At 42.8% G+C, this 15267-nt stretch overlaps 1 protein-coding gene across 5 annotated transcripts in view; it reads right to left on the bottom strand.

Annotated features, from left to right (window-relative positions):
• Nucleotides 1-3016: 3016 nt before the first annotated feature.
• DNAJC5B (DnaJ heat shock protein family (Hsp40) member C5 beta) overlaps nt 3017-15267 on the bottom strand; it is a 206692-nt gene continuing 194441 nt past the window's right edge. For all 5 annotated transcript variants that reach the window (XM_044295271.1, XM_044295272.1, XM_044295274.1 and 2 more), the window contains one exon: nt 3017-3320. In XM_044295271.1, the coding sequence (XP_044151206.1) occupies nt 3226-3320 (95 nt within the window). In that variant the 3' untranslated portion in view covers nt 3017-3225. The remainder of the gene's footprint in view (nt 3321-15267) is intronic.

A 15267-nucleotide genomic window follows, 5' to 3' on the forward strand; every position in this document is an offset into this window, starting at 1 on the left:
TCCCTCCTCTGTTGTTTACTAGGCCTCAGTGAGACGCTGGTTCCTTCACCAGGGAAGGAGCTGGTTGTCTCTGCCCTGTCATTAAGTCTAGGGCGTCTGAGGGTCACCAGGATTTTCTAGGTTCCTGTGTATGGGCATCTCTACCATCGAGAGGTGCCCATACGGATAGGAGTTAGGGCCAGGAGCAGAGTTTCATAGGTGGTGACCCTTTTCCTTCCCTAGCGGTGAGGCCTAGTGTCTTTTCCCTTCCGTCTTGTTGTCTTTTGGTGTTTTCCCCTACTACATCCGTGACAATCATCACCCCCTCAACATTCAGTCGCATGTAAATAACATAATTCCACCCCACAAGCCACCTTCAACATACAGTCTCATGTAAATAACATTGACCCTCAACATTCAGTCCCATGTAGTGATGAGAGGCATATGCAATATTCGTTTTTGCAAAGTATTGTTGTGACATCACAGCACTATGTCTGTAGCATGTATGTATGGCCAGCAGAGAAACACTAATTCCTATCACACTACCTAACACCCTGCACTGGATCAGCTACACTATATCACTATCTAACCTACACTGACTATCTCCCACTAACTATCTATATTATATATGTAAGATAACTAACTAACTATCTAATGTAATTAAATAAGGATCCAGATGCAAGCACAGAGCACAGCAATGACACTGCTCTCTCTCTCTCTCTCTCTCTCTCTCTCAGAACTGCAAAAAACTGCAGAAAATGGCTGCTGGGGAGGTTCTTATATAGTAAGGGGTAGGCAACTTTTATATTGGTTGCTAGGGATGTTGCTAAGCTCAGACAAAGACATTGCAGCCTTCTCATTGGCCCACAAGCAAGGAGAGAGGTTACTGAGGTTACAAATATATTCTCGAAGTGCCGATATTCACGAGAAAAATGTGCAATTAGAATATTCGAGATCAACACTAGCCCCATGTAAATAACATCACTCCCTCCCACAGCTACCATCAACATACAGTCCCATATAAATAACGTCACTGCCTTCCCAGCCCCTTCCGACATGCAGTCTCATGTAAATAACATCATCCCCTCCCACAGTCGCCTTCAACATACAGTCCCATGTAAATAACATCACCCTGTCCCAGGCCCCTCCAACATTCAGTCCCATGTAAATAACATCACTCCCTCCCACAGACGTCATCAACATACAGTCTAATGTAAATAACATCAGCCTGCCGCAGCGCCCTCAAACATTCAGTCCCATGTAAATATCATCAGTACCTCCTACAGCCCCCTCCTACATACAGTCCCATGTAAACAACATGACCCCCTACCCAGCCACCTCCAACATACAGTCCCATGCAAATAATATTCCTCCCTTCAGCCCTAACATACAGTTAAATAACCACAACTTCCAGCATTGCTCTGCCTCTCCCTTAACTTACCTCTCCTCATGTACAGACCTCACCACAGCTTCTTCCCCCGGGACTTCTCCTCTTCACTGCTGTCCTCTCCTGCATTGGTCACATGATGGTCCTTCTCAACCACTGACTATTTTACTGGTCACATGACCTGTGATGTCACCACAGGTCTTTCAGATCTTCCACTGCATTAGATTCAATTGTATTGCCGTCCTGAAGACAGCAATACAGTTGTATCTTGCAGGCAGGCAGGACATTCGGGGCCTGGGACAAAAACATCAGGGGCCCAGGCCCCGAATGTTTTAACCTAGCAACGCCCTTGCTTCCAGCCCTCTCTAGAGAGGGAGGAGTTAGTTAGTGTTAGTCAGTCTAACCTTCCCCTCCTTGGGGATAGGTTGTAGTCAGTCTAGCTTACCCTTCCAAATGGAAGGTTGTGTGTCGGCCATCAGAGCACTGCCTGCTCTGCTGGGCCCGCAGGCCCTGCCTGTAAAGTTCTACATTGTTGCTTGTCCCCTCCTGGGCTCGCATTGCCTACAAGCTAAGCTAAATATACTTGAAGCCAGGAAGAAGTTCCTAGGACTAAAGATAAAGTAAGAGACAGACTACAGAAAACTAAATTCCAGCAGAAGAGGAAAAGTTACTTCTTTAACCCAGATAACATAGCAGAGCTGAGAAAACTACAGCAGAGCTGAGATTGTTGCAGAAGTGTAGGCCTGCCAATACCTGCTGATGACCAAGATACCGTTTGGAAACTGTTTCGATTACCATTTATGCCAAGTAAAGTTGAGTTCTACGTTAATAAGTCTAGACTCCATTTATTCAACTACCTTCATCAAGTTCAACAACCCCCTTTTGCACTTGCTTCGGACTACACCACGTCTGGGATCCAAGGATATGCAGGTAGGAGCACCATGACACGTGCATACAACACCTTCAGAGAGACTGTAGGCCACGCTACACCACTCATGACTTCTTCTATTATGACAGAATGAATAATGGAATGCCTCTAAAGGCATTCCATCATAGAATTGCGATATGGTCCGTGGTAACGGAATCCATAACGCAATTCACCTTTTACTAGTAAACAAATCGCAAATGAATTTCAAAATATGAACTTCACTCATCTCTACTGATGACCTACCCAGGACTCCCGCCGATCAGTTGTTTCAGAAGGCATTGGCACTTGAAGTAGCGCTGCTGCCTTCTCTAAGCAAACCAAACAAGATGCTGTACATTGTATAGCGGTTGTGCTTGGTATCCCAACTCAGCTCCATTCACTTCTATGGGGCTGAGCTGCGCCTAGGCCACGTGACCGATGAACGTGATGCCACTGCTACAGGGAAAGCTGTGAGAAGGCCGTAGTGCTAATACAAGCACCAGTGCCTTCGCAAACAGCTGATTGGCGAGGGTCCCGGGTGTCTGACCCCAACGATCTGATACCGATGACCTACTGATGACCTATCCAGTGTAAATCTTTGCCTGCATGGTAAATGCTATTTGCGGAGGTGAGACAAACTGTTTAAGGAGTGTACTGTGAATAATGTAGGTGTTTATGAAATCGTCATTTATTTTTTACATTAGGACACAGAAGGAAAAGTGAGCAGATTTGCAAAGGATTACTTTATTTTTAGACCGCCCTACAAAAATATCCTGAAGACAATTCATTTTGATGGTACATGTAGAGTGTTTATTTTTCAAGAGACCTTTCTAGAAGAAATCCAGCAGTGATGCATATGCTCATGTGCGTCTAGAACGATGTAACTGTCCGCATAGAACTTTATTAATATATAACTTGTGGTAGTGAGATAACCGTGGTCCTGCTTTCATTTTTAGGAATCCGTTTGGTAGGTACGGCGACTATCTCCGATCAGCTGAGTTTTCTCATTTGCATTTGTTGGTTGCATTACGATAGAAGTATGGCCATCTAGGATGATAACATAAAAAACATAAAAAAAATTATTCCATAGATTTAATGATCCTGTACATAAACTGTATGTGTACAATTTTACTACAGAGAAAGATAAGAATTATTGATACATAATCATAGTATTTATCACAGTATTAGGCCCCATACCCACGACCGTATTTTTGCTCCGCATACGATCTGCATTTTTTGCTTATCCGAACCAGACACATTAATTAATATGTACAGTGCTACCCATAATTATTCATACCCCTGGCAAATTTTGACTTAAAGTTACTTTTATTCAACCAGCAAGTCATTTTTGGACGGGAAATGACGTAGGTGTCTCCCAAAAGATAATAAGACTATGTACAAGAGGCATTATTGTGGGGAAAAAAAATTCTCAGCTTTTATTTACATTTGAACAAAAAGTGTCCAGTCCAAAATTATTCATACCCTTCTCAATAATCAATAGAAAAGCCTTTATTGGCTATTACAGTAATCAAACGCTTCCTATAATTGCAGACCAGCTTTTTGCATGTCTCCACAGGTATTTTTGCCCATTCATCTTTAGCAATGAGCTCCAAATCTTTCAGGTTGGAGGGTCTTCTTGCCATCACCCTGATCTTTAGCTCCCTCCACAGATTCCCAATATGATTCAAGTCTGGACTCTGGCTGGGCCACTCCAAAACGTTAATGTTGATGTCTGCTAACCATTTCTTCACCACTTTTGCTGTGTGTTTTGGGTCATTGTCATGCTGAAATGTCCACTGGTGCCCAAGGCCAAGTTTCTCTGTATACTGCCTGATGTTGTCGTTGAGCATCCTCATGTATTGCTCTTTTTTCATGGTGCCTTTTACTGTGATTAGGTTCCCTAGTCCAGTGTTTCCCAACCAGCGTGCCTCCAGCTGTTGCAAAACTACAACTCCCAGCATGCCTGGACAGCCTTTGGCAGTGCAGGCATGCTGGGAGTTGTAGTTTTGCAACAGCTGGAGGCACACTGGTTGGGAAACACTGCCCTAGTCAATTGGCTGAAAAACTCCCCCAAAGCATTAGGTTCCCACCACCATGTTTGACAGTGGGAATTGTGTTCTTTGGGTTGAAGGCTTCTCCTTTTTTACGCCAACTGGACACTTTTTGTTCAAATGTAAATAAAAGCTGAGAAATGTTTTTTTTCCCCCACAATAATGCCTCTTGTACATCTTCTTATTATCTTTTTGGAAACACGTATGTCATTTCCCGTCCAAAAATGACTTGCTGGTTGAATAAAAGTAACTTTAAGTTAAAATTTGCCAGGGGTATGAATAATTATGGGCAGCACTGTACATTTTCAGTACTGGAGTCTTCTATTGGCACTTCAATATATGGTTCTTGAAAATATACAAATACAGACAATAGAAAGCCGTAGCACTCATAAAGATATTCATCTTAATATGTTTTTTTTCTGCTCCTAAATATCAAATCTCTGAAAAATAGAACCTGGCAGGGAGGTGGTCGTGTGTGTGATTACTTTTCTTTTACCATTATTGCTTTGTGAAATGAAATTTCGGCTATGCACGCATACGTATATTGCTTATGACAGTCTGCACTGAAGTCTAAGCCGTGGAATATACATTTCTGAAGCTTTAGTTCTTTTTCTTTCTCCTCCAGGATCAAATAGCTACATGCTATAAGAGAATTCTCACGGATTTACAGGCATCTTCTTAGAATTGCAAGTGACGTCCTAAAAAAGGTGGCGTCAATAAATAATATGAAGTGTGAATGAAGTTGATGACGTCAGTGATATATTGTTACTTAATTGGAAAATCCTATGAATGAATAAACAATGCTGTTTATAATGCTGCCATCTGCCTGTTATGAAGATGAAAGTATCTTATACTATTCAACAGATCAATAGTCCTCTGCATATCATTGCTCACACTTCAGATTCTTATATTTGCATTTTGTAAAAGGGACAAAATCATCCTTTCAGAGGCAAACAATGGTAGAAATAAAGTCCTGAACACTTCAAATATCAGGTTAGCTAAAGCAGGCCACACACATTAGACAAAAATTGGATGAACCTGTTGATTTTGGCAAGACTGGCTGAATATCTAATACTGTAGCCAGTGGCCACCACTCCTTCCCTTACCAGTCTCGGGTCTTGTCTTCCAAGTGGCTAGGAACCGCCTCATACTCTCCCATTGCTGCTGGATTGCTTGGCCTCTATTCCTGTCCTGTAGAGCGCAAATTTCCTCAGAATCTTAAAGGGCTAGTACCCATGCACCCTATTCTTTACCGGCCGATGGGGGTAGTTAAGGCACCTTCCTCTGTAAAAAGGTGCCTGAGCAACAGGTTGTCTAGCTTGCTACTTTCCTGCAAAGATGTGCGCTATTGTGTTGTCTGTCTGTGTACTGACTTTCTGCCCATGTACTGTTTTCTGACCTTCCACTGCCTAACCTGACCTATGCCTGACCTCTGTACTGACCCTTCGCTGTCTGCCCTGACATCGGATTGTTTACAGTATAGCACATACTCTGCCTGCCATGACTTCAGACTATACATAACTGAGTTTTCCTGAGCCTAGGTGTCCTGCATCGGTGTCTATGACCCCTGTCGATCAGCTGTCAATCACACAGAGACTACTCCAGGAGGTAGGCACCTCATAGTTATCCTGCAGTGAAGTCTATATCCCTGTACAGGGGTTAAAGGGTGAATACCAGGGGACTGCCAGGATAGCACCCTTAGAGTTAGCCTAAAGTCAAATATGATGTTTGAGACAGTGGTTCCACACCCATTGCCATAACATGTATTGATATCTCCCGATTCTCCCCTGATGACGTATTTCAGGGGAAATAAAGATTTTGCAGTTGGATTTCATGCATGTGTCCAGGATGGGGAGAGGAAATCCAACTGAGGATAGATAGCTGTGGCCTCTAATATGTGCTGCCAGCCTCAGAATCTCAGCCGGACAGAGGTATTCATAGAAATTATAGCATCCTAAATCAAAACTAAGAATAAACCCCCAAATCTCCACCCTCAGAACTGCATTTTTCAGGCACAGAGCATAAAGACAATTGCTCAGTAATGATGATGCTAGTAAGTATGGTACAAGACCAGTAAGGCCACTGATTGACTCTAATGGTCACCACATCACAATACGGCAACAAAGATGAGTGGGGACCACCAATGCATTGTGTTAGGGTGGAGGGGGATTTAACAGGTGAGTAGTGTGTTGAAAAAATTCTGACTGCTTGCAGCAATCTCTAGGTGGTACTCAATGCATTTCTACAAGTATTAAACTGAATGGGAGCTGCAATCTGCAGTGACACATACCGTTCCTTATGGTATGTGTCACTGCAGCCACGGTTTATAAGCCACAGAATCTTTTCTTTTACCTGTCATAAAATTATTTACTACATTTATTACGTTAGTAAACTAATGTCCACAAATTTTTAGTTAAACTGGCCATGCCCTCAATGTGACCAACATCTCGATTCCACTACCAGGACATTGGTCATTAAAGGGTATTCTGTAATGCTCTTGTTCTCAGAGAAACCCAACTGGACTGTGTAAGTTACCTATAGGATTTCCTTTTCCCTAAACTTGTTCTAATCCATAACATATATTAAAGGTTTTCATTAATTTATTGGACCAACAGCATGTCCAAGAAATATGGGTCTATGCGTGGTCAAAGCAATTTTTGTTATCTGCTTTCTGTCAAGGGGTTCAGTATTTTTACTGTAGCAGTACTGTACTGTAGTAGTGTAATATGCATCGCCAATCTCGTCACCAAAACTAGTGGTACCCAACAGAAACCTGATGGACTCCGCTGTAAGTCAATGGGATCTGTGAGTATCTGTTCAAAAATGGATCAGTTATAGCAAGTCAAACATAATAAGATATAAGCTCACCCATGACACCTGGATTTTGATTATCATTAGGATAGAACTCTTTTGGCAAAAAGAATAGAATAATAAGAGATGTTTGGGTAAGGCTGAGTTCACATTTCAGTTATTTGGTCAGTTATTTCCATTAGTTATTGTGAACTAAAACCAGGTGCGGGTCAACACAGAACAGGTGAAGATCTTTACATTACACCTGATCTCTGAGTAGGCTTCACTACGGCTTTTGGCTCACAATAACTGATGGAAATAACTGATCAAATAACTGAAGTGTGAACTCAGCCTTAGACAGGTTATGGAAGCGCTTCTGAATTATAACTAGAGATGAGCGAACTTTAACAAAATTGAAATAGGCTGCTTTGCCAAAGTTTACAAAAAAAGCCGCTTTGTGGCGAATTACTTAGTCACGAACCACATTTCTTTGTAAGTAGTGGGTGCAATGACAGGGAGCGGCGATTGCGCCACCCCCTGTCATTGTACCTCTCAGGTGGTGCGTTCATATATGATCGGCATCTGATAGCAATCATCCAGTGTTAAATTAAAAAAAAAAATAGTAATAATAATGCTTACCTAATCCATTTGTTTGTGACGGCCACCACCAATCTGGCCCAAGATGACGACATCACACCGGCCGCCATGGTAGCCTCATACGTCGCCACGCACGGGATTTCAGCTGAGATCTTCAATCAAGATGGCGGTGCCTGGCCCGTCGCGAGCAGATAGATCAGGTGAGTATTGTTTTTTTTGTTTTGTTTTCACTATTTCAGGTTAAATCGATTCACTACCGCGAAGCACAAGGAAATTCGGCTTTGAAGCGAATCGAACTTATCCTGAAATTCGGATCGAAGTCCAATTTATGGACTTCAATTTGCTAATCACTAATTATAACCCTTATGTCTATTAGTTGCGACCATGGAGAGCTCAACAGCTGTTGGAGACAAGAACCAAACTTATTTGTCTCTTGGCCATACTTCAAATAAAAAAAAAATATTTCATGTTTGTTTTAGTTTTTTCGGGGGGTCTCTGAAAGCAGCTGAGGTGGGTAGGATTCACAGTCCCGTAACTTTAATTTGTCAGTTGCTAACTGAACATTATTTCATTTTCTCACTTTGTGGCTAAGCATTGGATGACTGAGTTCATTAAGATTTAATTCATCTCTTAGAGATATCACTTTGACCTATGAAGAAGAAATAATACTGCCAATACACCGGCAGGCATAAGTATCCGTGACACACACAGATGACTTCATTTTTTTGCAAACCTTCAGGGAATTTGGCCGCTTTATTAGATGCATTGGATCCAAAAAAGATAAGTGCACAGACTCCCTATGTTCATTTTGGCAAGTCTACGTAAAACTATGTAGTAAAGAAAGTTATAATCAGTACACAGGTCTATGCAACATAAGGTGACTTGTATCTTGTACGTGTTTTGTCCTCGAATATGAAGGAATTATATAATGTTTTTGTGCAGTATCAGCATAACAGTTTCTTCTGCACTTATACTTATTTAATGTTTCCTTGGATTTATTTTTTCACTTTTACCATAAATATGAATACCCGGTTGTGCTCATATGTTTAGATACCCTTGCAGAATTTACGATTTCTTAACCATTGTTCAGAGAATATGAATGATAACACAAAAGCTTTTCTTTCACTCATGGTTGGTGGTTATCTGAAGCCATTTATTGTCAAACAACTGTGTTTACTCTTTTTAAATCATAATCACAACACAAACTATTCAAATGACCCTGATCAAAAGTTCACATACCCTGGTTATTTGGCCTGGTAGCATGCACACAACTTGACAAAAAAGGGTGTCACAGATGAGGTATAGGAGGAAACACCAAACTGAAAACCAGGAGGGAAATGTCATGCCCAGCTCTGACTATGTGCGGAGGTCGGCCAGAATAGCAGCACGTGTTTAGTGTTTGTTTTGGAGTCGTGCTGGATCCGCCTCCCAACAGGTGCACTGGGTGGGGTCATTAGTTTAAATAGCTCTCAATTGCAGTGCTTTGAGTCTGGTTGTTGGTTTATCTGTGGGTCTGAGTGCTCGTACACCGTGACATTATAATTTGACTGTCATTGTTCAGCGGTTTTGTGATGGCGTCAATTGAAGCGTTAGTTGACCGCATGCAGGGGCTATCCCTAGAGGTTGCGGAGCTACGTGGTTCGGTCACACTGTGTCAGAATGCTCTGGCATCAGGTTCAGCAAAAACAGAAATTGCCATGTGTGTATGTATTCACCCCCTTTGTTAGGAAGCCCATAAAATGCTCCGATGCAACCAATTACCTTCAGAAGTCACATAATTAGTGAAATGATGTCCACCTGTGTGCAATCTAAGTGTCACATGATCTGTCATTACATATTCACACCTTTTTTTGAAAGGCCCCAGAGGCTGCAACACCTAAGCAAGAGGCATCACTAACCAAACACTGTCATGAAGACCAAGGAACTCTCCAAAAAAGTAAGAAACAATGTTGTTGAGAAGTACAAGTTAGGGTTAGGTTATAAAACAATATCCAAATCTTTGATGATCCCCAGGAGCACCATCAAATCTATCATAACCAAATGGAAAGAACATGGCACAACAGCACACCTGCCAAAAGACGGCCGCTCACGGACCGGGCAAGGAGGGCATAAATCAGAGCGGGAGCACAGAGACCTAAGGTAACCCTGGAGTTGCTGCAGAGTTCCACAGCAGAGACTGGAGTATCTGTACATAGGACGACAATAAGCCGTACGCTCCATAGAGTTGGGCTTTATGTCAGAGTGGCCAGAAGAAAGCAATTACTTTTAGCTAAAAACAATAAGGCACGTTGTGAGTTTGCGAAAAAAGGTACGTGGGAGACACCCAAAATGTATGGAGGAAGGTGCTCTGATCTGATGAGACTAAAATTGAACTTTTCGGCCATCAAAGAAAACGCTATGTGTGAGGCAAACCCAACACATTACATCACCCAAAGAACACCATTCCCACAGTGAAACATGGTGGTGACAGCATCATGCTGTGGGGATGAGACTGGGAAACTGGTCAGAGTTGAGGGAAAGATGGATGGTGCTAAATACAGGGATATTCTTGAGCAAAACCTGTACCACTCTGGTTGTGATTTGAGGCTAGGACGGAGGTCCATCCTCCAGCAGGACAATGACCCCAAACACACTGCTAAAGCAACACTTGAGTGGTTTAAGGGGAAACATGTAAATGTGTTGGAATGGCCTAGTTAAAGCCCAGATCTCAATCCAATAGAAAATCTGTGGTCAGACTTAAAGATTGCTGTTCACAAGCGCAAACCATACAACTTGAAGAAGCTGGAGCAGTTTTGCAAGGAGGAATAGGCAAAAATCCCAATGGTAAGATGTGGCAAGATCATAGAGACGTATCCAAAGCGACTTGGAGCTGATTGCCGCAAAAGGTGGTTCTACAAAGTATTGATTTTAGGGGGGTGAATAGTTAAGCACATTGACTTTTTCTGTTATTTTGTCCTATTTGTTGGTTGCTACACAATAAAATAAATAAAAAATTCAAAGTTGTGGGGCATGTTCTGTAAATTAAATTATGCAAATCCTCAAACAATCCATGCTAATTCCAGGTTGTGAGGCACCAAAATACGAAAAAATTCAAGGGGGGTGAATACTTTTGTAAAGCACTTGTAACTTCAGACTAAATGCAGGACTCTCTGAAAGAATGTAGTGTGGCTGTTTCAAGATGTACAATAAGGAGGCACTTGAAGAAAGATGGGCTGCATGGTCGAGTTGCCAGAAGAAAGCCATTACTACGCAAATGCCACAAAGTATCCCTCTTAGGCTACTTTCACACTAGTGGCAGGACGGATCCGACAGGCTGTTCACCCTGTCGGACCTGTCCTGCCACTATTTCGCCATGCCGCCGAACTGCCACTCCGTCCCCATTGACTATAAAGGGGATGGGGCGGAGCTCCGGCGCAGCATGGCGAGAGGCCACCGGACTAAAAGTACTGCATGTCCGACTTTTTAGTTCAGCGGCCTCTCACAGCGCACTGCCGTGCTGCACCGGAGCTCCGCCCCGTCCCCATTATAGTCAATGAGGACAGAGTTGCGGCATGGCGAAATTGTGGCAGGACGGATCCAACAGGATGAACAGCCTGTCGGATCCGTCCTGCCGCTAGTGTGAAAGCACCCTTACAAAATGCCAAACATCACAGAGACAAGCCTCACACCTTCTGGCACAAAGTCATTTGGAGTGATGAGACTAAAATTGAACTGTTTGGACACAACCATAAACGCTACATTTGGAGAGGAGTCAACAATACCTATGATGAAAGGTACACCATTCCTACTGTGAAACACGGTGGTGGATCTCTGATGTTTTGGGGATGTGTGAGCTACAAAGGCACAGGAAATGTGGTCAGAATTGATGGCAATATAAATGCAGTAATGTATCAACAAATACTGGAGGAAAATTTGCACTCATCGTCCCGGAAGCTGCGCATGGGACGTACTTGGACATTCCAACATGACAGTGATCCAAAACACAAGGCCAAGTCAACCTGTCATTGGCTACAGCAAAATAAAGTGAAGGTTCTGGGGTGGCCATCTCAGTCTCCAAACCTCAATTTCATTGAGCCACTCTGGGGAGACCTCAAACGTGTAGTTCATGCAAGACAGTCCAAGAATTTAGAGGAACTGGAGGCTTTTTGCCAGGGAGAATGGGCAGCTTTACCATCTGAGAAGATAAAGAGCCTCATCCACAACTACCACAAAAGACTTCAAGCTGTCATTGATGTTAAAGGGGGCAATACATGGTATGAACTGGGGTATGTAAACTTTTGATCACGGTCATTTGGGTACTTTGTGTTGTGATTATGATTTAAAAAGAGTAAACACAGTTGTTTGACAATAAATGGCTTCAACAAACCACTAACCATGAGTGAAAGAAAAGTTTTTGTGTTATCATTCATATTCTCTGAACAATGGTTAAGAAATCATGAATTCTGCAAGGATATGTAAAGTTATGAGCACAACTTGTAAGTAGAAAATAGTTGACTATAAAAGTAGGATTTCAGGTCCAGAAAACAATACAGATTTATCAAACTGATTTATCAAACTGATGTAAAGTAGAACTGACTTAGTTACCCATAGAAACCAATCAAATTCCACCTTTCATTTTCCAAAGGATCTGTCAAAAATAAAAGGTGGAATCTGATTGGTTGCTAACCAAGCCAGTTCTAAATCACACCAGTTTGATAAATGACTCCCACTGGTTGTATTTCTTGGGGCCTGCAATTATTAGAAATTATATTTATCTACCATTCTTGCGTACATGAATATATGATAACATCATGTGTGAAGTTACAATAACTCCTTGAAGGGAATCTGTCAGCTCCAAAACAACCCCCAAATAGTGTAAGTGACGGTGAATAGTGTAAGTGACGCAGGGTCCAGTTATGTACTTTTTATCTTCCTACTAACTTGTATTCCGATGCTATGCTCTGATGAATCAACAGTAAAACGCATTGAGAGGACTCCTCTTTGAGTCCTCTCCATTCTATCCATGAGTTCAATGCATTTTAGTGCTGGTTCTTCGGAGTTCATAACGGATGCAGACGTTTGTATTATCATGATGGAAGCCTTTTTGCTGATCCATGATGGATCCAGCAAAAACGCTGGTGTGAAAGTAGTCTAAGCTGTCTGACCAGGCCCCAACCCCTTCATTATTTAAATCAGGTCATACACCAGAACGTCATTGCCACGCACTTACCTGTCTGCACTCCCACAACGAGTCTGGCTGCACTGTGGCAGTGGCACCTCTTTGTTGCTACGGCAACCAGCCCCACTCACTGTTTGACCTATCAGGGAGCCGGGACGTCGGATCAATCAGGATCTGTGCTGGTGTCACATGCTTCCTAAGAGAGGGCTATTTAATCAAGCAGCTGCTGCCTGTAATTGGCTTTCTGAGCCAGACTGGCTAGTTTAGGGCTCTTTCACACGAGCGAATGCCGTGCGTGGAATCCACTGCGTGAAAGAGAGCCAAGCCCCGTTCCGGAGAGCAGAGACACGGAGCATTAACATGATTGATAATGCTATTTGCCTCTCTGTGATCTTTTTACTACAAAATTACAGTGATTTTTTGCGGATCAGTTTTTTGCGGACCGCAAAATACATACGGTCGTGTGCAAGAGGCCTAAGGCCCCTTTCACACAAGCAAGTTTTACGCACGGGTGCAATACGTGACGTGAACGCATTGCACCCGCACTGAATCCGGACCCATTCATTTCTATGGGGCTGTGCACATCACTTGTGCGTTGCGTGAAAATCGCAGCATGTTCTATAGTCTGCGTTTTTCACGCAATGCAGGCCCCATAGAAGTAAATGGGGCTGCGTGAAAATCGCAAACATCCGCAAGCAAGTGCGGATGCGGTGCGATTTTCACGCACGGTTGCTAGGAGACGATCGGGATGGGGACCCGATCATTATTATTTTCCCTTATAACATGGTTATAAGGGAAAATAATAGCATTCTGAATACAGAATGCATAGTACAATAGGGCTGGAGGGGTTAAAAAAATAATAATAATAATAATATAACTCACCTTAATCCACTTGATTGCGCAGCCCGGCTTCTCTTCTGTCTTCTTCTTTGCTGTGCACAGGAAAAGGACCTTTGATGACATCACTGCGCTCATCACATGGTCCGTCACATGACCCATCACCATGGTAGAAGATCATGTGATGGACCATGTGATAAGCGCAGTGACGTCATAAAATGTCCTGTTCCTCAAAGAAGAAGACAGAAGAGAAGCCGGGCCGCATGATCAAGTGGATTAAGGTGAGTTAAATAATGTTTTTGTTTTTTTTTAACTCCTCCAGCCCTATTGTACTACAGTGGTGGCCAAAAGTTTTGAGAATGACACAAATATTAGTTTTCACAAAGTTTGCTGCTAAACTGTTTTTAGATCTTTGTTTCAGTTGTTTCTGTGATGTAGTGAAATATAATTACACGCACTTCATACGTTTCAAAGGCTTTTATCGACAATTACATGCCATTTATGCAAAGAGTCAGTATTTGCAGTGTTGGCCCTTCTTTTTCAGGACCTCTGCAATTCGACTGGGCATGCTCTCAATCAACTTCTGGGCCAATTCCTGACTGATAGCAACCCATTCTTTCATAATCACTTCTTGTAGTTTGTCAGAATTAGTGGGTTTTTGTTTGTCCACCCGCCTCTTGAGGATTGACCACAAGTTCTCAACAGGATTAAGATCTGGGGAGTTTCCAGGCCATGGACCCAAAATGTCAACGTTTTGGTCCCCGAGCCACTTAGTTATCACTTTTGCCTTATGGCACGGTGCTCCATCGTGCTGGAAAATGCATTGTTCTTCACCAAACTGTTGTTGGATTGTTGGAAGAAGTTGCTGTTGGAGGGTGTTTTGGTACCATTCTTTATTCATGGCTGTGTTTTTGGGCAAAATTGTGAGTGAGCTCACTCCCTTGGATGAGAAGCAACCCCACACATGAATGGTCTCAGGATGCTTTACTGTTGGCATGACACAGGACTGATGGTAGCGCTCACCTTTTCTTCTCCGGACAAGCCTTTTTCCTGATGCCCCAAACAATCGGAAAGAAGCTTCATTGGAGAATATGACTTTGCCCCAGTCCTCAGCAGTCCATTCACCATATTTTCTGCAGAAGATCAATCTGTCCCTGATGGGTTTTTTTGGAGAGAAGTGGCTTCTTTGCTGCCCATCTTGACACCAGGCCATCTTCTAAAAGTCTTCGCCTGTGCGTGCAGATGCGCTCACACCTGCCTGCTGCCATTCCTGAGCAAGCTCTGCACTGGTGGCACTCCGATCCCACAGCTGAATCCTCTTTAGGAGACGATCCTGGTGCTTGCTGGACTTTCTTGGATGCCCTGAAGCCTTCTTAACAAGAATTGAACCTCTTTCCTTGAAGTTTTTGATGATCCATTAAACTGTTGATTGAGGCACAATCTTAGTAGCCACAATATCCTTGCCTGTGAAGCCATTTTTATGCAAGGCAATGATGGCTGCACGCATTTCTTTGCAGTTCACCATGGTTAACAATGGAAGAACAATGATTTCAAGCATCAC

Source organism: Bufo gargarizans, chromosome 5 (genome assembly GCF_014858855.1).
Source record: "Bufo gargarizans isolate SCDJY-AF-19 chromosome 5, ASM1485885v1, whole genome shotgun sequence".
Classification (NCBI taxonomy): Eukaryota; Metazoa; Chordata; class Amphibia; order Anura; family Bufonidae; genus Bufo; species Bufo gargarizans.